The 23,296-nt window shown below is 36.5% G+C and overlaps 1 protein-coding gene across 1 annotated transcript in view; it reads left to right on the top strand.

Annotated features, from left to right (window-relative positions):
- DHX15 (DEAH-box helicase 15) overlaps positions 1-23,296 on the top strand; it is a 47,448-nt gene that overhangs the window by 10,779 nt on the left and 13,373 nt on the right. The window contains exons 3-10 of the mRNA XM_052780339.1: positions 206-399; positions 1,558-1,717; positions 2,126-2,344; positions 14,222-14,389; positions 18,507-18,593; positions 20,222-20,371; positions 20,528-20,636; positions 21,786-21,977. Of these exons, the coding sequence (XP_052636299.1) occupies positions 206-399; positions 1,558-1,717; positions 2,126-2,344; positions 14,222-14,389; positions 18,507-18,593; positions 20,222-20,371; positions 20,528-20,636; positions 21,786-21,977 (1,279 nt within the window). The remainder of the gene's footprint in view (positions 1-205; positions 400-1,557; positions 1,718-2,125; positions 2,345-14,221; positions 14,390-18,506; positions 18,594-20,221; positions 20,372-20,527; positions 20,637-21,785; positions 21,978-23,296) is intronic.

Consider the following 23,296-nt stretch of genomic DNA (forward strand, 5'->3'; position numbering starts at 1 on the left):
ATGTACATGCTTAATGTGAGTGTGCTTTATTTAGTGGCATTGGGTCCAACTAACTAGTCTATCTGCTCTCATGCTTTGGATATTTTTGTGCATGCAGTCAGCATCTCAGTGGAATTATAACTAACTTTATTTGATACAATACAAAGGTTACAGATTACATCTGGCCACTTGAAGTGTGTTTAAAACTGAATTTTATTCTTGACAGATCCCTCAGTGGTGTGTTGACTACATGCGCTCATTACCTGGACCAAAGAGGGGAGTAGCATGTACCCAGCCTAGGAGAGTAGCTGCAATGAGTGTGGCACAGCGGGTTGCTGATGAGATGGATGTCATGCTGGGCCAGGAGGTTGGTTACTCAATTCGATTTGAAGACTGCAGTAGTGCAAAAACCATTTTGAAGTAAGTATGGCAACTGTCAGGTAAAGGTATAACACAGCCTACTTGGGGGTGGGGGGAATCACAGGGTAGTAAAGGGTGTGAGCAAAGTTATGAACGGAGTAATGAGGAGGGGAGTGAATCTATGGCCAGGCACTTTCTATGTCTGAATGGAGAAGAGAGACAGGATTTATAGTGTGAGCTGAGGGAAACCTGAGGTGTGGGGCTGGTGTAGAATTGAAAATGAGTCAGTCCTCCTAAAGGAATTGCTGCACCTTATGGAAATTAATTTTAAGTGATCCATAAAGAAGAGGGTGATCTGAAGAAGTATTTTTATGATTAAGGTGCTATTGAGAATACAGCCCTTCAGCATTCAGTTTCGCTTCATATTATGCTTTCAGCTGACCTTTGTCTGCGGTATCTTCTTACTCGGGGTAATCCTGGTGAAGTTCAGTGGCTTACTTCAGTAAGAACTACCACAAAGTTTCAAAACTGGCCTATACCTGACGCTGGGACATATAATCCATAGTGTTTTAGTTGTCAACTGTTCTAGACTCATGTGCTGTGTAGGTGGAACCAGGCCCACTCAATATGTCATTTGCAGATGACATTCAGAACGCTTAGTTAAAAAGGATTCTACATAGTGTGATTCAAGGAATAGTGCTTTCTGTTGAAAGATGTCTTCTCTTTTGCTCATACAAGTTGTTGAAGGCTAGGAGTAAAGTTAATGTGGAAAAAGAAATTTAACTGAGAAGGAAAAGCAAAAAGTGAACAGATGATCTGCAAACAGAAGAGGGGAGAAACAATTGCAGAAAGACCATTTCTAGGATTTCAGAGGGTGTTTTTCCCTTTCTTTTCCTGTCTCTGTAACCTGGAAGTCTGCTAGTAATAGTCTACAAATTAGTTATAAATGTTGCTAAACCTTGTTTCTGCTTCCTTTTTTTTTTTTTTTTTTTTAAAAGCTTCCCTCCCAACTTCCACATTTCACATACACTCGCAGTAATTTTTATTTGAAGACTTAAAATGGGCTTGTTACCTTGTTGGAAATAGTTTACTGATGTTTCTATTTTTAAAAAGTTGATTATAAGCTTAGTTCAAGCAACCTAGTGAATGATACCAAAGAGGATTCTGTATCAGACTTATTAAATAAAATGTGTTGAAATTGTTTTTGTTTGTGTTCAGGTATATGACTGATGGTATGTTACTTCGTGAAGCAATGAATGATCCTTTGCTGGAGCGCTATGGTGTTATAATTCTTGATGAGGCCCATGAAAGAACACTGGCTACTGATATTTTGATGGGAGTTTTGAAGGAAGTTGTAAGACAAAGATCTGATTTGAAGGTCAGTAATGAAGAAGCCCACAGCATCTTTCTAGTTGCAGGCATACCAAATAAGATATCTGTGTGCTTACTGTTAGTTGATTTTTATAATCAACTAAAGTAGATCAACTGTTTTTTGATCTAATGATAATCTGTATTGGAAAGATAACCCTAGGAAATTGTTAATGCACTTTGTGTTGAACAAAATACTAGAAACAACATAATTGTAGCTTAACCTTTCTGTATTTGATGAGGAATTTTTTTGGACCCTCATAACAAGGGTGCTGTATTCAGCTGATGAAAGCATGCTTAAATTGGAGTCAACAGCTGAGTTCAGTTTCTTGCTATTACCTATTGTATGTGTAACATTTCACAAGTTCTTGTTAACCTTTGGAGTAACTTTTTTTTTTTTGGTCCTCCAAACCTACAGGTTATAGTTATGAGTGCTACTTTAGATGCTGGCAAGTTTCAGATTTATTTTGATAACTGTCCTCTTCTAACTATCCCGGGTCGCACCCATCCTGTGGAGATATTCTATACTCCAGAACCAGAAAGGGATTACCTTGAGGCTGCCATTCGAACAGTGATCCAAATTCACATGTGTGAAGAAGAAGAAGGAGATCTTTTACTCTTTCTTACTGGACAGGAGGTACTTTCTTTTTTTTTTTTAAATCCATCGTTCTGTACAGAAACTGTTTTAAGAGGCTTGTGTAGACTGAAATGTTTAGTTTCCTGTTCTAGTTTATCATTTGAATGACCTGAGGTTTTCTACCTGTAATGCACTTCAGGTCCTTAGTCATTCTATGTATTTGTAATATGCATATGCTATGCAAGCCCTCTCTAAAATGCAAATTCTCATTTTACTCATGTGCTTCAAAAATAGAAACCTAGCGTATGAACCCTAGGTTTGTACTGATGTGAACTCAAAAGTGCTGGCTACCTGGTAGCATCCATGTTTTTACTGAAAATGTAGTTCTGTGCACTTCTGGATGTGTATTGTACAACTTAACTGAAGAATAACACTTTGGTTCTGCTACTTAGCTATCAGTAGTAGTTTTAATAAAAATGTTTGGGTTTTGTTTTTTATGAATAGCTTTGAGTATTAGGTTGTAGTCTTTCTGTACCACATACAGGGAGTTATGTCTCAGAAATGGACTCAGTGTCTTGCAAAAGAGGATTGTACAAAAGCACTTAAGCTAAACTACATCAGGAAATGAGGATTTTCTGGAAATCTTAAATCCTTTGCTTGAAATAAACTGGGGGTTTTTTTTTGTTTTGTTTGGGTGGTTTTTTTTTTTTTAGTCCTAATCTGTTGCTTTGAAGCTCTTTTGAGTGTCCTGATTAGTAGACTGAGATGGATAAGAGGTAAAAAACCCCTGTAGGCATTGTGAAAGTTTACTTGACTGGGTCAACCTAAAATTAATATTTTTAGTAAGGGGAGAAATGCAGCTAGCAAAAATGTTTTTCTGATTCATTCTTCTTGTAGTCACTCCTTTTGAAGAAATAGCCTTCAAAGGATGTGGAGCAATTCAGTGTCTTTAATCTAAGCATACACAGTCTTAGCTATGCCAAGGGGGAGGAAATGGTACAAATAACTTGTGATACTAAAGGTACACAGGCTTCTTGAGTAGATTTGCCGGTCATAAAGATGTGTTGCCTCTTAGATGAGTTTTAAAAGACATTTGATTAAAATGTCTTCTAGCAGGTCATCTCTTCCCTTTAGAAAACCAAAACAATGACTGTCACTGTAAAAGCAGATACTCTGGCCTTTGTGTTTTTTGTTCTTTGTTTGGAGTATTGCTGTCAGTCAAAGTACAGGTAGGGAAAAACACTTTTAATGATTGTGGCTTTGAAACCTGCCTGTTTCGTTTTAGTTAGGAGTTCTAGTTCAGACTAGTCTGACAGGTAAATGTGAGAATCAGTGAAACAACTGTTGCAAGTGGGTGAATGAACCAGTGGCAACAGAAAGGAACACTGCTGTCCAGCTGTTTCAGCAGATTCTGCTTTCCTACCAGGATGCTAAATCAGGCTGGTCTTTAACCTTTCATGAAGAAAAATACTTGCCCTTCTTGTTAATCAATTATAAATTATGTCCTTGCTACATCAGTCACTATGTATTGCTCTAAACTTGTTATAACAATTATGGGAGGTGGGGGAGGGCAGTGGCATGGGACAGCTACCTTCAGATGCTACCAACTCTGAGCACCACTTATGTTTGGCAAATGGCTCTAGACCCAACTGGTCTAGTACCAGCCAGTGCTACAGAGGTACTCTGTTCTCTTGTATGAACAGGTTCTTTGATTTCCACTGGGTTAATTTACAGAACGTAATGTATTATAAACAAATTTGTAATAAAATCATGCACATAATACATGTTCCTATGTACAGATATAATTATGCATAAATGTATCTAACAATATCCCTGTATTGCCTTACTAAATCACTTAACTTGCATTGGTAAGCCACCATCTTCTGGGTTTTTTTTGTCTAGAGTTTTCCAGTCCATGTACCCATGGATGATACTGTTCAGGGGCACTGGAGTGGCTCTGCCTGGAGCTAGTCTGAATTTAACTAATTAGCATGAAATTGAAGTCTGGTTTGGCTTCTGTAGAGAAGCTTTGAAGTGGTATATCCATTTTGATTCATAATGTTTTGGGGCCTCTTTTTGAGCCTCATGATACAGTTTATGTGTGTGTTACTGTTGAATCTAGAGTGATAGGACCTACTGTAATCTCAAGAACTGGAGAGTGTGCTCTAGGTACCACTACCACTATGTGGTTTGAGTTCAGTAGACTTAGTAGCTCGAGTTTTGCCATTGATTTTTTGCTGGGCAAAAATGCGTTGTAGTTCTTTTGGATTCTGGAAAACAGTATGAACAGGGCACATGATGATTTGATTTTCTTGTCAGAAAGACGCATTTACAAAGCCAAATGAAGTTACATAAAGGGAAGATGTTTTAAGTGGAACCATGCAAGTGTGAACTGGTTTGAGTTTAAGAGGCTTCAAATAAGGAGTAATTGCAGTGGTCTAAGGCAGAATGAGGGTCCTTACTGGCTACTGCTTTCACTTGCCACTGAACCTGAAGTAATTCTATATGGGCAATAAGATGGATAGCAGTTAATTAGTACAGATTAATTAAGACAGCGTTGGTGATGGAACCTGGAGATACTAGGGAAGATTCTGTGTTGTCAGGCCCCAAAATAAAAAGTTTAAATACATTTGGAAATGTCTTGATTGTATAAGCCTGTTGCTGGATGAAGAAAAAATTGTTGTTAATGGTGCAGAAATAAGTGTTCAATAAAAACTTCCTTCCTGAATCCTGAAAGGGGCAAAAGTATATGATTGTTGCATGAACTGCTTTTCAGTCCATTAGTAACAAAAGGATATTTTAAAAGCAACATTTATTAGGGATAAACATTTTGAAACTGGACTTGTCCTGCAGTCCCTGTAAGGAGAAGCTCATCTGTTTATTTTTTAAAACAAAAAAACCTACCCTGGTATATCAGGGAGATTCCAGAAGATGGAAATAATGTTCATGTTTCATGCTAATATTCAAAAAAGGGATAACCTGAGATAACCTGGATAAATGCAAGCTAGGTTGCCTGAGGTCAGTTACAGGCAAAATTGGAAACTGACAGGGAATTCTGTTCACAAGGAAAAAGTATAATTATATTTCTGTCAGCATGCCTTTCTTAAACAATAGGTTTTGTCAAACTTGTTCTCAGTCACTGAGATTACAAATTTGGTAGTCTAGTTGTGTAGCTACACAATTGTTAAACTTGACTTTAAATTTCTCAAGACTGGCTCACCTGCAGATCTCGGAGGTAGCTGGTTTATTGTCTACTGGAGTTCTGCTGGAACAGTATTAGATTTCACACTCCATTAAGATCAGTAATCTGCAAGTAGGTGTAAAATCCTTACAGATGAAACTTGTGGGGTGGGGGAGGCAGAAATGATAATGCAGAAACTGTAGAGATCTGACTTGCATATTTTAGTAACCTAGGCACAAATGCAAAGTGTATTCTCTGTCACCCCAATGCCCTTTTCTCCATAGAGCCAAATGCATCGTTACACATTTAGGAGGAAGTATACATTTAGGAGGAAGAATCCAGGCTGCATCTGGAGATTTGAAGTACAGATCAGCACTGTTGTTCTTGATTGTAGATAAATATACTGAAAAATGTGGCTGTGAAGCTCTGGTGTCAGTGTTCCAAAAAGGTTTAAAGTTACATTGGTAAAACTGATGTTAGTGTAGAAAAGAGTTGCAAAACACTTTTGGTAGAATCTTTTGTAAAAGAGAATATGTGTTAAAGGTACGCTTTTTTCATCACAGTGAGGGTGGTTAAGCTTTGGAACTGTGAAGGAAAGTAGCAGATTCCTTTCTTATGAGGAAATTGAAATAAAAATTGATGACGCTTTTAGTCTTGGTTGTAGTGACTGGGTGAGGTTAAGGCAGTAAGTGTACTGGGCTGCAGTGTAAAGAATGTAAAGTATTGAGGAGTTGGGGAGCATAAACTGAAAGAAGAGTAACAATATTGTGTTCAAGTGCTAAAGGGAGGAAGTTTTTTTTTTTTGCTCTTCATTCAAGATGATGTCAATATTCAATATTTCAAAAAGATCCTGAATACAGGAATCATGCTGAGACAAGTTCAGTTTTGACTTGTTGACAGAGCAGTTCTCAGTTATGGTCAAGTGTTGACTTGTTCCATGGATGACTTTTTTTGTCCAAATACATCATTTTACAAAGTTTTGTTTCTCTGAATTTGTATTCAGAACATCTCTTGAAATGGTGCAGCTCTTGGGACCAGTCCTTTTTATTGTTGTTTCCTCATTTTAGCTTGTAGCAGTTTGCTTTCATTAGTGGAGCAAGAAAGGGAAATTATTGAGGTTCCATGCAGTTTTAAGGACAAAGACAAAATTTCTAGAAGGTTCAGGTCATCAAAGCCAGATGTGGCTGGCAGTGCCCCTGTCTGTGATAGGAACTCAGAAGGGGGAAGGTTAAGGTGTCTGCCAAATATTTCTGATTTGGGAAGTACTTTTTATTTATGCATTTAGTTTCCCCCCCCCGTGTACTCATTTTACACAAGATAAAACTGCCTTATACTTTTCTTGGCATTAGTTTCCTTCAGGGTTTCACAGTTACGTCTACTTGACTCAGTTATCCAAGGGAAGCTAAGTCTAACTGTGTGTGGTGTAGCAGCTGATCTGCTGTAGATAAGACTTGTCATCACCTATTTAAGAGAGTTTAATGTTCTAACTGGAGCAATCTTGGAAGTTTTGCTTAGCTCTTGAGATTCTTTGTAAGTGCTTCTAATACAGGGTCAACTGAAGAAAGGGTTTCTGAAATAATGTTCCGAGGACCATGTTTACAAAATCATTGAATTCTGTTTTGCATGCCAAGTGCTAGAATTGTTCCATTAAATGTGCTTAAAATGACATCACTAGTCCCCATCTTTCTGTAGAAACACTTTTTCTAAAGATAATGAGATACAGTTTAGATCTTGAGATTGAGTGGAGCCTGACCAGCAAGTTAAATGGATGTTTACATATACCAGTTTGGCCTGTGAGCCAGAATGAATGCCAGCACTTCAAGTACTTTGGTGGCTCAGGGTAACTTGCGGTCGATTGTTTGGTAACTGCTGTTTAGTATCAGTGTAATTTCAAGTGTTATCCATGGCAGCAGGGATGGGTCCTGCACACAAACAAAAGGGAAGGAAATTCAGGTTATTGGATTGTTAGCTTAGTGGGAACAATTTAACGCAGTAACTTAGGGCCACAAAGATGATCAAAGGACTGGGAAGCTTGCCATATGAGAACTGGGTTTGTTCAGCCTTGAGAAAAGAAGGCTTAGGAGAGCCCTTATCACCATGTTCCAGTATTTAAAGGGTGGCTAGAAAGAAGATGGAGACTCCCTTTTTACAAGGAGTCACATTACAAAGAGAAGGGGTAATGGATGCAGGGTACTCCTGGGGAGATTCTGATTGGACGCAAGAGGAGAATTTTTCACAACGAGAACAATCAGCCATTGGAATAATCTCCCTGGGGAAGTGATGGATTCCCCAACAATGGACACTTAAGATTTGGCTGGACAGGGTACTGGGCCATCTTGTTGAGACCCTGCTTTTGCAAAGAAAGGTTGGACCAGATGATCCTTGAGGTCCTTTCCAACCTGCTGTTCTGTGATTCTGTGAACTTCATTTCTGCTAGTCTTACTGAGTTTCTTTTTATGTTTGGGTTTTTTTGACTACCATTCAGTGGAACTTCTTTATGTAAGAATCTTGACAGTATTTGTTCAGCACAGACTTGCTTCTTAAAGATGTGGTGCACTAATTCAATAATACATGCAACTGCTCCTATAATCCTTTTCTGTTTCTATTCTTGCAAATAGTAACCTTTCAGTATGAGCACCTTTTTACTCCAGAAATACTATCAGGGAAAGAAATGGAAGTGAATTTCTACTGAGCATTCAGTTTGAATAGTGTAATAAAGACTATTTTCAACAGCAGATAAAGGAAAAAATGTGCTGTGCATGATAAGAAGCAAAATTAGTCTCTTCTGTGGTTAATTTTATACAGCTCCTTTTAGATGAACTGCTAATATGTTCAAAACTTTAGTTTTTGATGCAGAGCTAGGAATATTAAGTATTGGAGTAGTGAGATGATGATAAACATAAGCCGTGGAGTTGTGGTATTGGAGGCAACTGGTGAGGTATTGGTTTGTGGTTCATTTATTTCTGAGTCTCTCTTTCTTTGCTGTATGCTCTGACACAGAGCCTGAGGAACCAACATGTTTCTAAATTAAACTGGCACAGACCATGTTTAAAAGCCATACCTAGATTTTCTATGATAAGGCTTTCAAAAGTGAGATTTTAGAAAAAAGACTATTGCTAAATATTACTTAGTAATACTAAGTCCTGTTCACATTTTCAGTCTTGTTAGTATTTACTAATACAAATCAAAGAGAATGGGGAGGTTGGGTGGGATTTAAGCGTTAGTCCTGTGAGTGGTACTCTTGAAGTTAAGCCATAGGAAAGCTATCAGTTCTGTCCCTCTTGGTTTCAAGTACTGATAGCTTTTCATTGTGTCTTCCCAGATCATTTATGTCAGGTTAAAGAAATGGGCTTCTTGGGAAACCTTCCTTTTGTCCCCTTCCTATGCTGTCCTTTGAGCAGTGTGGAAGATCTTATATATACTTTCTGCAATGAGGGATAAAAAGGAAACTTTAGCACTATTAATGGTGATAGAAGAAAAAATGGTTTAGTTTTACATAGAGGAAGGATAGGAATTCAACTCTACCCTCTGTCTTGTTCTAGCTGAAGTAGTTTTTCTGCATGTTCTGGGATGAGGGATTGAAGCATTACTGGGCAGTGTGAGAGAGATGGAAGACAAAGGGACAGACTGTGAAAATACAATCTTGAGCATTAAAGAAATTAACCTGCAGCTAGTGCTTTCTGTGGTTTGTTTAAGTGTTGCAAAGTAGTAAGAGGCTGTTGACCGGAGAGCAGCATTCAATACTCATTGTACAAAGAGTAAATGCAGCCGGGTCTGTTTCCACACTTGCAGTCCAACAATTTTAGCTGTGAAATATCTCCAGGTGACATTGAATACGTTTATCTCACTGAATGGTTAAAAGTGCTTTGGAATACTTAATTATGACCACAACCTGAAGCATTAAATACACCTTCTTTAGGCCTGAAAAGCACCTATAGCTCTCTTTTCTTTGTCGATACTTTAAGACGTGTAACCTTTTTCAAAGTGTGCGCATGTTTTGTGTACTGTTACTATAGTATTTAACACTGTTCATGAGTGAGTGTGTGTGACTCAGGACTGCTGCTTTGGCTTTTGACTACTTGTATGTGTAGTTATACAAGGTTAGATGAAGTTTTCTCACTGTATTTCACTGGAGCAAAAGTTATGCTCGGTGTCAGCATGAATCATTTAGTATAACCAGTTATTTCACTTGCAGATGTATTGGTCTGCCATGAGAAAGGGAAAATAAAGCACTGTGCTTTTAATTTCTTGAGCTTGATATGAAGAGAGATGTTCCCATCCAGAGGATGCTAAAATGGAATATAAGCACCAATTCTGGCATTCTGAGAATTCCTGACTCCTTTTGTCAATGGGCTTCAAACTTTTGAGTTTCCCTGTGGTCTGGTGGATCTTTGCATTTCTAGCTGCACAGAAACACAGTGTCAGTGAGAAGAATAAAAAGTACTGCATCCAAGGGTGTGTGTGCGTTTTGGGGTTGTTTTTTGTTTTTTGTTTTGGCACTAGTCATCAGCCTGCCTTTTCTTTGGAAAACTGGGTTAAGATGGAGTAAAAATCCTGTCAGATTCAGGAGGCATAAGTAACCTACTTACTGTTATGTGAAAATATAGATGGCTGCACTACTGTTTCTAATAAGTCAGGGAAACTGTGCACCCTGTCCTTGCTTTATTTTCTAAACAAGACACTGTTAAGCATCGGTTCCTGTACAGACTTAAGTCTTGCTGGAATTTGTGGCACAAGGGAAGTTCCTGTTGAAATCATGATGCTTTTTGGTGTCTCAGATTTGCTTTCTGATACTTAAGCTCCTGAATGAAATCCACCTAATTTGACAGGTATTCTAAATCCTGCCTGTTGTCTACCAGTCATTTGGAAAGCAAGCAGCCTGCTCAGGATTGTGTGTAGAACCAGCCTTAATCACACCAATTTCTTGGAAGGAATACCATTTAAATTAGCTTAAATTTGATTTAATAATAATCTTGATTAAATTATTTTCCTGGTTACTGCTTTTTTTCCTTTTGTAAACTGTCTTTATTAGCTGTAGGTACAAAATACAAATTGTTGACTCTCTCACTTGGATGTTTAGATGACTTTGTTTTTCCTGGTTGAAAAATACTCACCACCCCATTACATCCTTGATCACTAGTATATCCATAAAGAGAAGTATTTTCTCTGTGCTGATTCTTGTCAGTCTTTGGAGCTTTTCCAAGGAGAATGGCATATGCTGTTGAGGGTGTAGAAGAATGTTGAGGGCTCCACATTAATACTCAAAGCATACTACTATAGACTTCTTAACTGCTGCTTGATTCTAGTTTCCATAGTGTTGCAGCTGAGCTATAGATACTGTATGTATATTGTTAATCCATTTTGATTGGATTAAGCAAGAAGTTTCTGGAAACTTTAAAGTACATAATAGACTGTCTGGGACAATTCTTATGACTAGGTGTTGTGAAGTATAGATGTGTTGAGTCTACGTGGCACTTACAGCTTGAGATAAATGAGCATTTTAGCTAGCATGTAACCTTTTGGCTTTTTGTGGTCTGTTTGCTATTTACCTTTTGGTAGTTGGCTCTTTTTAGAATGAGTGCACCGATGGACAATTTCATTGCCTGCAATTTACTGAGAAATGTTCCTCAAATAATACTCCTAAGAAGTCTTTAGTTTTGTGAGGAACTAGGATCAGGTTCAATCTAGTAACTTCAGCATTGCCCAAACCTGACACTTTTTGCGTGTTAGGCCTACTTTCTTCTTTTGATTAATTCTGAAGCAGGTCTTTGTGCTGATGCACTGGGCAGTCATGGCTCTAACTGTGGCTACTTGATCCTGTGTCTGTTCCTGCTTCCAGTACCCTGGTACCCGCTGTCTCAAGTAGTTAGTGTGATAGTCAGGGCTCTGAGGAGTTTTGCAGGCATAATCTAAATACAAGGCAAGTTAACTCTACCTTCCTGCTTTTCCCTCCAAGAAGAAAAACCTCTTCTTACGTGTGGGTTGATGGAATAATCTGTCTTCAAGGGGTTTTATAATGGATTTGGAGTAGATGGTGTGCAAATATTTAAGTGTGTGGGGTGTTTGTTTTTTTTTTTTAAAAAGGCCTTTCATACTGTAGTAAGTTGGGACTATTGAATTAGACTTGCTGAATCTTGAGAGGATTAAAGTTAGGATTGTGCCTTCAACTGTATCTCTTGTATCTCCAGACTTAAATGTTTTCATGTGATACAAATGAATCTTTAACACTTAAATGAATCCTTAATACTTTCAAACTATTCTTACTACGCATATTCCTTCTAGATTGTGTACTTTGGGATACCAGTTTTAGTTGTCTGCTCGAATTGGAGGGTGGTTGTGGATACAGCTGAAGTAGAGATACTGTTTTCTGCCAGTGTGGTAAATAAAAGGAAACTACTCCCCCCCCCCCCCCCCTTTTTTTTTTAAATTAAAACATTTAGATACTAAAAATTCTCTTTTACTGTCTTTAGATGAGTGGCAGTGGCTCTTGGTGACTTGCATCCTTCTTTCAGCAGTTTATGATGAGAGGTCTGCAGTTACCTCTGCAAATCTGCAGAGAGTAATGGTTATATATGCACTTGTCATCTCTATGTTGAACTGTTTTAATGAGTCCTGAGTAGGGATACTTTGAAACTACATTGGGAAACTCTAGGGAGAAACAACACTTTGATCTCTTCTGAAAGATGATAGGTGGCTGTGAACAGGTGGCCTGAAGAGTGTAGTGCTTTCTTTTATCACTGCTTGTATTTTACTGTCTCTTAAGTTTTATAACTGTCCTGGAGTCTCTAGTCTTTATTGTTGAAGGTTAAGCATCCTGTCCAGCATCAGAGCTTTCCCAGTTACACAGTGTAATCTGCTCAAATTCCATGAAACAATGTAGTGACCTTCAGATCAGGAACTAAGGTCTGTGCTGTATTTTTCTTTTAGCATTTGGCTTGTGGGTTGTGGGTTTTTTTGAAAGATACAATCTAATTTTGTATTAAATATTTAACAGGCCCAAGTATTAGCTTGTCAAGACTTTGAATGGGTACGAGTTTGAGAGGGAGTGTCGCTGCCTAGTTAGTCAACTATTTACTTTTAACATGTTGTCTTTTTACATAGGCACCACTGTTAAAGTATTAACGTACTGACCTACTGTGTATGATCTGTCAATTAAGTTAGGTTTTTCCTTTTCACTGGGAGGCTATGACTGAATCTTAAAGGGATTTATCAGCAGAAGACCAGATACTGACATCTGTGTAAAGAAATTCATTCTCTGTTAATAAACCAGTAGGGGGCATTCCAGCTCAGTTTCTTGTATGCCTCTTGCATTTTATGAAGGGTGTGTTGGATTTGTTGGCAAAGTGCACCTTTGTTTAAAAGGTTTTTTGTAAATATCTGCCGTTCATTCAAATTGGCAAGATAATACCAGAAAGCATTAGGCTTACTACTAAAGAGCTCTTTGACATCAAAGAGGAAGAGCCTTCATTTTGCCATGCTTACCTTAATTATATATGCTGATCAATACAGAACATGAATTTTGTATTGTCTCTGCTTCTTTAAAACATATTCAATACAGTTGTGCTGAAAACTTAAAGTCTCTTTAGGAACAAATGAAAAAGACCCAGATTTGTTCGAGGATCTATCTGAATTTATGGTTTCTAAAAAGGAGTCTGCTTTTGCTTTTTTAATTACAGTTTAAAGCAGTAATTTTACAGAGCTTTTAGATTAACCTGTTCTGTGTATTTGTTCGAGGGTCTTAAGCATCACTTCAGCTTCAGGCTGGTGAATTATTTGTGGTAAGGGAGGTCTGGCCTCTGTAGCCATTTTTTGCTTTTGCCTACTGTTGCTTGTCATGATGACTTCATTCTCCCATCAGTGGTTCAGCTGGAATATCAGTAGTTGGTAAGCATGCCTGTTAGTTATACCAGTGGAGACTCTGTTGTAATTTTTAAGTTGAAGTTAATGAATTGTTACTCATTAACCTGAAGTTCTGTGCACTTTAATTTTCATTAAATCTTGTCATAACTATAGGTCACCTAGCTGACTTAAATGTAGTTGTTTTAAGATTAAATGGAATTATAAATGATTGGGCTTTTTTGTATGGTAAGCTAGTCAGAAAATAGGCTAGCAAATACTGTAGAAAATAGAGGTAAAAAAGGCATGAAAAAGCTTTCTCATCTTCAGAGTATTTCACTGACTTTTCTTAAGCTTAAACGGGATTTCATTTAATTTTAAAGTAAAATCTGAAACACTGGATTGAGAGGTTTGGTTTTGAGCATCTATGTTTATACTGTAAAGGTGTTTGTTCTCATTAGGTACAATGAAGCAAATCTTCCATATAATTGCATTAGTGATACGTGACATTAAAGCTTAATTGGCTTATTTTAAATATCTTGCACATCAATTTCTTCTAGATTGTGAAAATTGAAAAGGTCATGAGTGCAGTTTAATATTCCAGGGTGAGAGATTTCAATTTTAGTACAAATTGTAGAGAATTAATTAGGAAATATGACTAAAAGAAAAAGGATGTTGAATGCAAATTAGGCTGTTCATTAGAGTATAGAAGCTGAAGCATCTTGAAATATTGTGGAAATTCAATTGCAAACTCAGTAAGCACCATGATTGATTTTTTTTTTTTAATTTTATTTTTTTAAAGTAGAAGTTATTCTAATTGTTCTTCAGGGTGTAGACCTAATATAATTGTCATAAGGCACTCTAAAATAAAATGCACTCTCTCATGGAGTTCTCTTTTAACGAGTATTTTTCTTTTGCAGGAGATAGATGAGGCTTGCAAGAGGATAAAACGTGAAATTGATGATTTAGGCCCTGAAGTTGGTGACATCAAAATCATTCCATTGTATTCCACCCTTCCTCCACAGCAACAGCAAAGGATTTTTGAACCTCCCCCACCAAAAAAACAAAACGGAGCAATAGGAAGAAAGGTAAATAGTATGCTGTTCAGTAACTAGCTACTCACAGTTGTGTGGGCAATTAAGTATGAGTTTCAGCTGTTTAAAGTATATTTGGACAGCAACAAGTAGAAGGTTTTTTTGATGAAGCCTTAATATTTTGTCACACTAAAATTTTTAGATAATTTGGAGCTTGTTTCTCAGTGCAGTTCAAAATTCTGGCTTCCATCTCTTAAGGCCAGAATTTTTCAGTAATGATTTGACTGAACAGAGTGGCATTCATTTAAGTTTGTTATGTGAAATACGATAAGTCAGATTAAATACTGAATTTGACAACCATGTGATTTATGTGGAAGGATGGGATTTTTCCCTCTAAGTAATTACTCTGACATAGTCCATTCTATTTTTTAAAAAACAAACACCCCCCCCCTACTTCAAGGGATGTTATCAGGCAGTTTTTGTCTGTTTCTTAAGGTTTATGAGAAGGTGCAAGTTAAAACAAGTATGTTGAAGTTAGAGGTTTGTGTTTTCTGTAGTAGTAAGCAAGGAATCTAGGTTCTTTCATTGGGCAAAATGGATTGAGAAACTGAAAAACATGAAATGGCACTAGTGAATGTTCTTCATAAAATTAATAGTTCAATTCCCAGATGTTCACATAAACCACGCTAGAAACTATGTGATTATTTCTCTAAAACTGAACATTTCAAAGGAGTCTTAATAGAGCTTCCTCAAGTTAAACTAATGCTATGTGAAACTGTAGTGATCGCAAAGTTAAGATTTTGGAGGTCAAAGCTGAATCATACTATCTGTTCTGCGCAGGGTTTGTTCCTTGATTATTTGCTTTATTGTGCAGTACAATGCATGTAGAATATTAGTGACAACTTTCTAGTGTTCTGGAATAATAAATCACTTAATAAATTTAGTGAAATGATCCTCTCTTTCCTGTTGAAGTTGATCGCAGAAAGTGTTCAATCTGAAATCATGAAACTAATGCTGCAACTAGATTGTGTTAGCAATGACTTAAATGAATGAAATTGCTGTTCAGTGATAAAAAAAGTGATAGCTGTGTATTTCATTAAATTTTCATTCATGTTTAAAACTGTGCACTTCAAAATAGGTGGTTTCTGGTTTTCTTGATAAGAGGATAACAGATGCAGTGTGTAGCTTTCATTACGTTGAACTGACAAAGCCCAGTACTAGTGTCTAAGAAGAAGACACTCTCAGTGTAGCAACTATTAAACTACAAGAAAAATTGTCACTCTGGAAAGATATCAACTCTAGGCAAAAGCAAGCACAAAACACGTAAGCAACCGATTCAGACCTATAAAGCCATTATCTTGTGGTGTGTGTAGTGTGGGTGTTTTTGTTTTGTGGTTTTTTGTTTTTTTGTTTTTTGTTTGTTTTTTTTTTTTTTAATAAAAAAAGACCACTTGTCCTCTCTGCCTGCTTTGGCTGAAATGTTCTGGCTTCTGTATTTTGGTTTTTAGCTCCATAACAAATCTAGCAATGAGTGAAAGTGTGTCTGTGTATTGTAAATGTGTTTAAATGTTGTTTTTGTTAGTCATAGTGATCAAGATATGTAAGGTAAGATCATGTGTTGCTGTGCCTCCACTATCTTACAAAATGTCTGCTCTCACACAGTGTCCTGTGGGAGTTCAACCTAGTTTTTAGAACTGCTGAGAAGAGTGAGCTAGCAGGAGGTCTGAATCACTTCAAAGGGTCTAATGGCCGTAAAAACTTAAGTGAAGTGCTTGCAGTATCTGAATAAGTATCTCCTGAGCTTTAACTTTGTGAAAGAAAGGAAGATACTGGAAGTTGCGTGGCATCTTGCAGTAGTAATGATGGTAACAGCTAGTACTGATATAGCTTGGTAACTTAGCACTTTTTTTGTCCTCTTAGATGTGCTAGGCAAGACTAGCAATTATTGCAAGAAAGCTTAAGATTAAAGACAAAAAATGCTTTTACTAGTTACTGTTAATCAAAGTATTTCATTTATACTGGGGAGGAAGATGAAGTTGACTTAACAAGGAGCATTTCTACTCTGCTTTCCTATCTTATCTCTTCTTTCCAAACTGCGTTCTATTTTCTGTTTCAGGAGTCTTAAGCATTACTAGTTAATACATGTGCAATATAGATAAATTTATAAAAATAGATACTGTGTATATTTTAATATTCAAAGTAACTTGTTCAAATTAATCTCTAAAACTCTTTGGTGTCTCAAACTCCTAATCTGATACTTAAAAACATTTTTAATGTAACCATTTCAGTAATTGCAAAACTGCAGTTAAAGCTAATTAGGTGTAATTTATTATTTTACGTAGCTTAGCATTAATATCACTTGTTTGATTTCCAAGTAACTTTGTACTTTGATTTAGGCTTGAAAGGTGTAGCATAACTTCCTCAGGTTTTTTCTTAAATTTTGTCTATGTTTACATTCAGTAATTATGGCTTTTAAGCAATGTGACATTAACAAATGAGATCTGTATGTACAACAGAATCCACTGTGTAAGTAACTTTTTCCTTCTACCTTTGGAAAGTACTTGAATCATACACAACAAGTTATGCAAATTCAAGTACAAATTAAGTTGCCGGACCTTTGTGGACTAAGCATACTAACGGTATTGAGTGTCCTGATAGAAACTGGTGATTAAAAGTGGGACCAAAACCTTTTGACGCTGCTCTGTAATTGGTATTTGAAGATTCTGTGTATGGATGCATCCATATGTCAGTAGATCTGGAAAAAGCTGAGACTTTTTAAATAAGGTATATTCTGTAACAGCAAACTGAATGTGGATTGACTAGCCTTTTAACATGGGAGTGCTAGTTTAATTTGCATATTTAATGAATTGCAAGTTTTTTAGGAAAATGTATTGTGCTTTTGTGTCAGCAGTTAATTACACTGATGTTCGTGCCTTTTATCTGACTAATCTGCAGGTTACCTGTGAATGGAAGGTGTATGGGGAATTTTTTTTTTGTGTTCGAGGAGTTCTAGAGTAGCATGTTGTTTCAGGGTGGAACACCGTAATTCCAAATTAATTTCAAATTTTTTCCACCAAAGTAGTACTTTCAATATATAGCAGTATTTTGGCAAGCTTAGTTAGGCCTTAAGTCTACTTAAGAAGAGACAAGCTGAGAGTAATAAGTAGCTGACTGGCAAAGTGATCAGCCAGGAGGAAGAGTCATCAGCAGGATTATCAATCTAGTCTAGCCACTGGCTTCATTGTAATTCTGAACAAATTGTTAGGGGTCTCTCAAATTCTAATTGTTAAACTGAAAACAATGATGACAGACTGCTCTGAATTTTAAGAAGTGAAAGGTAAGTAGTTTTGATGAAGTGCTTGAATGGGTTTTGGGTCTTTCTGAGGTAGCTGATTAAACTTGCTAATAATGTGATTTAATGTGGTTGCTATTGGGATGAGAGCTAATGATATCTATAGACTGTTACACCGCATCTCTGGACATAAAATTTAAATGATGGTGAATCAAGCCTCAGAACTTGGATATCACCTTTTTGCATGAGACTTAACCTTCAGAAAGTCTATAAAAATTTAAGAATGTAACCTTAAAAATATGTAAAAGTGTTTGAATATCTGGTAATTTAAAAAGATAAAGTTTAAATTAAATACATATTGTTCAGGATTTTAGCTGGAATGTATCGTTAACTGCTTTATTCCAAACAGTGTAAAAGAACATACTGTGCTGGCACAGTTATATAACCTTTGATTTAATATTATTTAACCAGTTTGCCCTGTTTAGGCTTTTAAAAAAAGTTAAAAAGCTGGAATTAACACATGATGTTAAAGGGATCCAGTGTAACTTGTCATTTTGTATCAGCAATGTGAGAAAAATTTTGAATTGTGGTTTTGTAAGGAAAATATTTGCTCTTCTGTTTCTTTTTCTCAAAACTAACATTTGTTATATTGTTAATAGAGACATAGGGGAGTAGAAACAGTGGACAAAAACTGCTCTGATCTCAATAGAAGTTAATCTGGTTGATTTCAGATTGTCTTGTAAAAGTGTTGGAGCACAGCTCTGGTGGTTATTGATGAAGTGGAGGAAAGTTTGCTGAAAACTCTTGGTGCAGAGACAGAATCAGAGCTCTTCATCTTCAGGGCGAAGTAGTTATATTTACTATTTTATTTTCCGGCAGGTGGTTGTGTCCACTAATATTGCTGAGACATCATTAACAATAGATGGTGTTGTGTTTGTGATTGATCCTGGCTTTGCAAAACAGAAGGTAAATACTATTTCGTTTTCTGTTTCTTTACAGTAGGAAAGATACTAGAATCTGGTTTGTGTGGGTAACTCTTCCCTTTTTAAACATTGATAGGTCTTTTCCCAATTGAAATCTTAACCTTGGTTGTTTTGGGTTTTGTTTTGTTTCTAACTTATTGTAGGCTTGCACTCAGTCTGCAAACTTTAGATATCTAGAGCAGTCCAAAACAGTGCAGTGCAGAAGAATTTTATTTTCAAGAAATTGAAATGTGAGAATTTTGAGAGTTAGCCTGGACTATGGATTTCCTAAGATACTTCAGGAAGGGTGGTCTTGTACTGTGTGTCTGTGCTTGAGAATGCTCAAGTAAAACCAAGAAATCATATGAAAGTAAATAAAAATGGTGCTAGAAGCCATCTTTTCTTTTAAGTCATGTTAGCATAGAAAACTCCATCACTAAAATGAGAAGAGAGAAATGATACCTAGGGTAGTACTGTTTCTTGTCAGTATTTATCATGTAGTTTTGCAGCCCTGAAGATAGTCATTGTGCTTGTATTGTGCTTCTTGGAACATATGGGATGTTCAGAGGAACTGAATTGCTACAGTCAAGCCAATAACTAAAGAAAGAATAAAATACAAATCTCTTAATCTTCATTTAGTTTTTTTGCTAATTATAACTGTCTTTGGCTACTTAGACTTTTCCTTTAATACTCGTACACATTGTCAGCCTTTTAAACTTTTGCAAAATGAAAGATACAGCAGAATGTAAATACAGTCAATGCATCTTCATACACAAGCTTCAATCAGTGTTTAGGCTGAGTTTTTTTCCACAAGTAGTTCTTATACTGGAAGAATACCTTCTGTAGTAAGAAATAAAGTTTTTGTACATGTTTTATACCTATTCACACCTGGATGGTGTTAAAACATGGACCAAAGAACATCTTCAACTGAAACTACTATCTGATTACTCCTTGTAATTTTTTTTTAACAGTATATTCTTTTCCATGAGCCCTATTGAGCTGGCAAGGCTGCTGTTTATGTATGACTGCAATGGAATTTTTACAGTAAATTCCAGCATATATTTTGTACTGTGATAGTCTGCATGTACTCTTGAAAAACAGTCTTGCTTTGTCATCGGTCTGATTTTTACAGTTGTGTTCAACCTTAAAGTTAGATTTTTCTGACCTCTAGAACATGATTATTCAACCTTATAATTGTATCAAGACAACTTTTTTTTCATGGAATTATTTGAGCATCAAGAGTGTGTTTAGCACTCTATAGAACACATTGGACACACTTCTGCTATGGAAATCTTATCTAAAAATACACACACTTAAGGAGGACAGGGAGCCTGGCAAGAGTAGTTGTTAGCAAATGAATAAAAAGTAAATGTGGTTCTCTAGACAGTTGTATTTGAAGCATTCTGTCACTGATCCAGAGGCTTTTGTAGCCAATTTTTTTTCTTCTTTTAGATACGTACAACTTGTGATTTCCTAGGCAGAAGCAGTGTTTGAAAATAAGTTTAAAGCAGGGGGTTTTTTTTGTTGTGTTGGGGGTTTTTTTGTTTGTGTTTTTTTTTTAGATAGTTGTCTTACCCATGAGCGGTGCTAATTCTTTTCCTTCTTTCCTGCTCTGATTCCACTTTCAAATAGGTATACAATCCTCGCATCAGAGTGGAGTCTCTCTTGGTGACTGCGATTAGTAAAGCTTCTGCTCAGCAGCGAGCTGGCCGTGCTGGTCGTACTAGACCAGGCAAATGCTTCAGGCTTTATACAGAGAAGGCTTACAAAACTGAAATGCAGGTAAGATTACGTTTTTTAGACTGCGTGTATAAGAACATCTGGTCGATGCGGGTAGTCAAGTGCCATGCTACCAAACAAAATCAGAATTTGAATGCTTGTGTAGTTTAAAGTGGAAGAACAAGTGTTCTGAATTTTCTTTCTTTCCCTCCCCTCCAGGACAACACATACCCTGAAATTTTGAGGTCTAACTTAGGATCTGTAGTATTGCAGCTCAAGAAGCTTGGTATAGATGATTTGGTGCACTTTGATTTTATGGATCCTCCAGGTATCTATTTCTATTTTATCTTGTCTACTGTAGGTGTTATTGTCCTGGTTTTGACTTCTAAATCTTTATTTTGGTGAACATTTTATATAACAACATGGGATGAATTCTTTTATGTTTATTCACTGTTTTTATTGTAATACATAATGAATGTCTCTTGTTTATCCTGGAATTTAGTGCTCTGTGTCTTATCAAAGCAAGTTTTTTATGTTTCTGTCTGCATAACAGCTTTTAATGGAACCAAGGAATCTACTGAATGCCCCTTACCTGCAGAGGATAAGACAAAATTATGGGCATTAGAAAATCTATTACTTGATGAGGTTTTTTTTACTAATCGCCTCGATTATACATTCTAATTGTGCATCAGTTAACAACTGTATGTAAATTAAATTGGCTAGCCTTTTTAAAGCTGAATACATGTTTTTGGCTCAAACTCTAAAGTTAATGTGCATCTCCTTTCTAACAGTCTTAAATGCTCATATATACTTTAAAAATAACTGGGTTATATTGCTAATTAAAACCGTAGATCAGTCATGTATAAATACATCAAAGTTGGTTGTTTTTCTTCCCACTAAAATAAAAAAATAATTATAATGTGTAAGCTTTTAAATAGCTCTACAGAACAATTGCATTCTTTGTGCTGTGCAGCATGTATGATAGCTTTTGGATTTCCTTCTGTTTTGCTTTGTGGGTGTAATACATGCTCGCTATGAGGAATGCAGGATTAAGAGAACATTCTTACAGGCTCAGATATGTGAAAGACTAGATATCTAAAGTTGACATGGCTGAGATTTTAGGACTATCAATCTATTTTGTATGGAACAATGGAAAACACATCAGTGCGTTGAGGGGGAAAGTGATATTACTCTGATACTGAATATTTCACAATGCCACTGCTGTCTGAATTTTGAAAAGTAATCTTCAAATATTCAAAGCTTTTGATCCAGTTAAGAGCTATTCTAATGGGATTCTCCCCCCGGCCCCTTATTCATGTCTGGATGTATAAAACTGAATTTCGTAACAATTTTGTGTTTGGAAGTTGGTTGAATAGAGAATGAAAAATAAGATGGCTTATAGTAGTCTGCTTCCTCATTTTTTGCTTATTCAGAGCATTTTGATTAATATGCCTACCTAAATACTTTTTTCTTTCAGCTCCTGAAACTCTGATGAGAGCCTTAGAGCTTTTGAATTATCTGGCTGCTTTAAATGATGATGGAGACTTGACTGAGTTGGGATCCATGATGGCTGAATTTCCATTGGACCCACAACTGGCTAAAATGGTTATTGCAAGTTGTGACTACAACTGTTCTAATGAGGTCCTATCTATTACTGCCATGTTGTCAGGTAATAGCAGGGAAAGAGATACTAAACAAAATGCAGATCTTCAGTTTGGGGAAAATTGCGTTTTTCCACATCAAAAACAAACCATGTATTTCTAAGAAAATTAGGATTGTTTTTTAAAACTTCATATAGGGGTTTAATCAATCATTATGGGTTTATGTAGACGCCGTGAAGCTAATGAATAGTAATGTTAAGAAATTAACATGCATAAAATGGCCAAACAGTTTGCTCCTAACTTTAGTTAAAAGTGTATATATTTGAGTTTATAGGGGGCGGAATCAGGCTAGTAGAGCAGAAACTTCTTTTTAGGCTCATAGTCAGGACCAGAAACATCAGCTCAATCACTCTGTTTTTAAGGCAGTGAAATCTGTTTTGTATTGTGCATTCTTCTGCACTTTGATAAATCCCAGTATTTCCAAAAGGATTACAGTATAATTTATATTAAACTATAACCTTGTACATGAAATGATGATACATTTTTCAGTCATTAAGTGGCAAAGCTGAAGAACAGTCCTTACTTTTAAAGGGAAGAAAGAAACTTCGAGGGAGGATGTATAGTTATGAGAATTAATTTGTGTGCACAGCTGTACTTTGCTGCTGCATTATGTGAATAGCACTGCGTCAGAGCAGAGCTGCCTGTCGAGAGAGCTTGATGAGAGAAAAATGTTATCAAGCAAGCCTTTTATTTCATTTCCCAGCTATGCAGAACTGACTTTGTTTTATAATTAGTCGTCACAGGACAAGCCGCAAGATTTAGTCTGCTATGAAAATGGGGATGTTCTTACTCATAACTACTCTTTTGTCTTTTGGGTGTGCTATTTTACCAGGCTTTTCACAGTGCAGGTGTACTGGTTACATGCTTAACTTGGTTGAATAGAGAGAAAAAAAAAATGTTTTGGCTAAGTGTAAAATCTGTTGCATCAGTTTAGTCTTACAGTTTATTTATATGAAAGTTTTTAAGAACAAGCTAAAATGTTTGTTGCAGAGTTATGACTGTTCAGACTCAGAGCAGATGGGCAGGGCAGAATCGTAATAATTTTTTTTTTCATTAAATGGTAAGCTTAATTGCGGAGGTGGTGGTAGGTTGGTGCCTGTCTTTCTCTCCCCCTTCCCCCCCCCCCATCTCTACTACAGAACAGTAAGTCTAGGATTTTTGTCTGTGGTCTTCAAATGATTTGGCTTACTCCTTTTTCTATTTAACTTTTCCCAGGCCATGATACTTTTTTTGTTTTAAGGTACAATTAATGTCATGATAAATAAGTTTTGGGGATTGAAGCTGGTTAAGGTATGGGTTGTAACTAAAAATCCTGCTCTTAAAAAAC

This window comes from Harpia harpyja, chromosome 2 (genome assembly GCF_026419915.1).
Source record: "Harpia harpyja isolate bHarHar1 chromosome 2, bHarHar1 primary haplotype, whole genome shotgun sequence".
NCBI lineage: Eukaryota > Metazoa > Chordata > Aves > Accipitriformes > Accipitridae > Harpia > Harpia harpyja.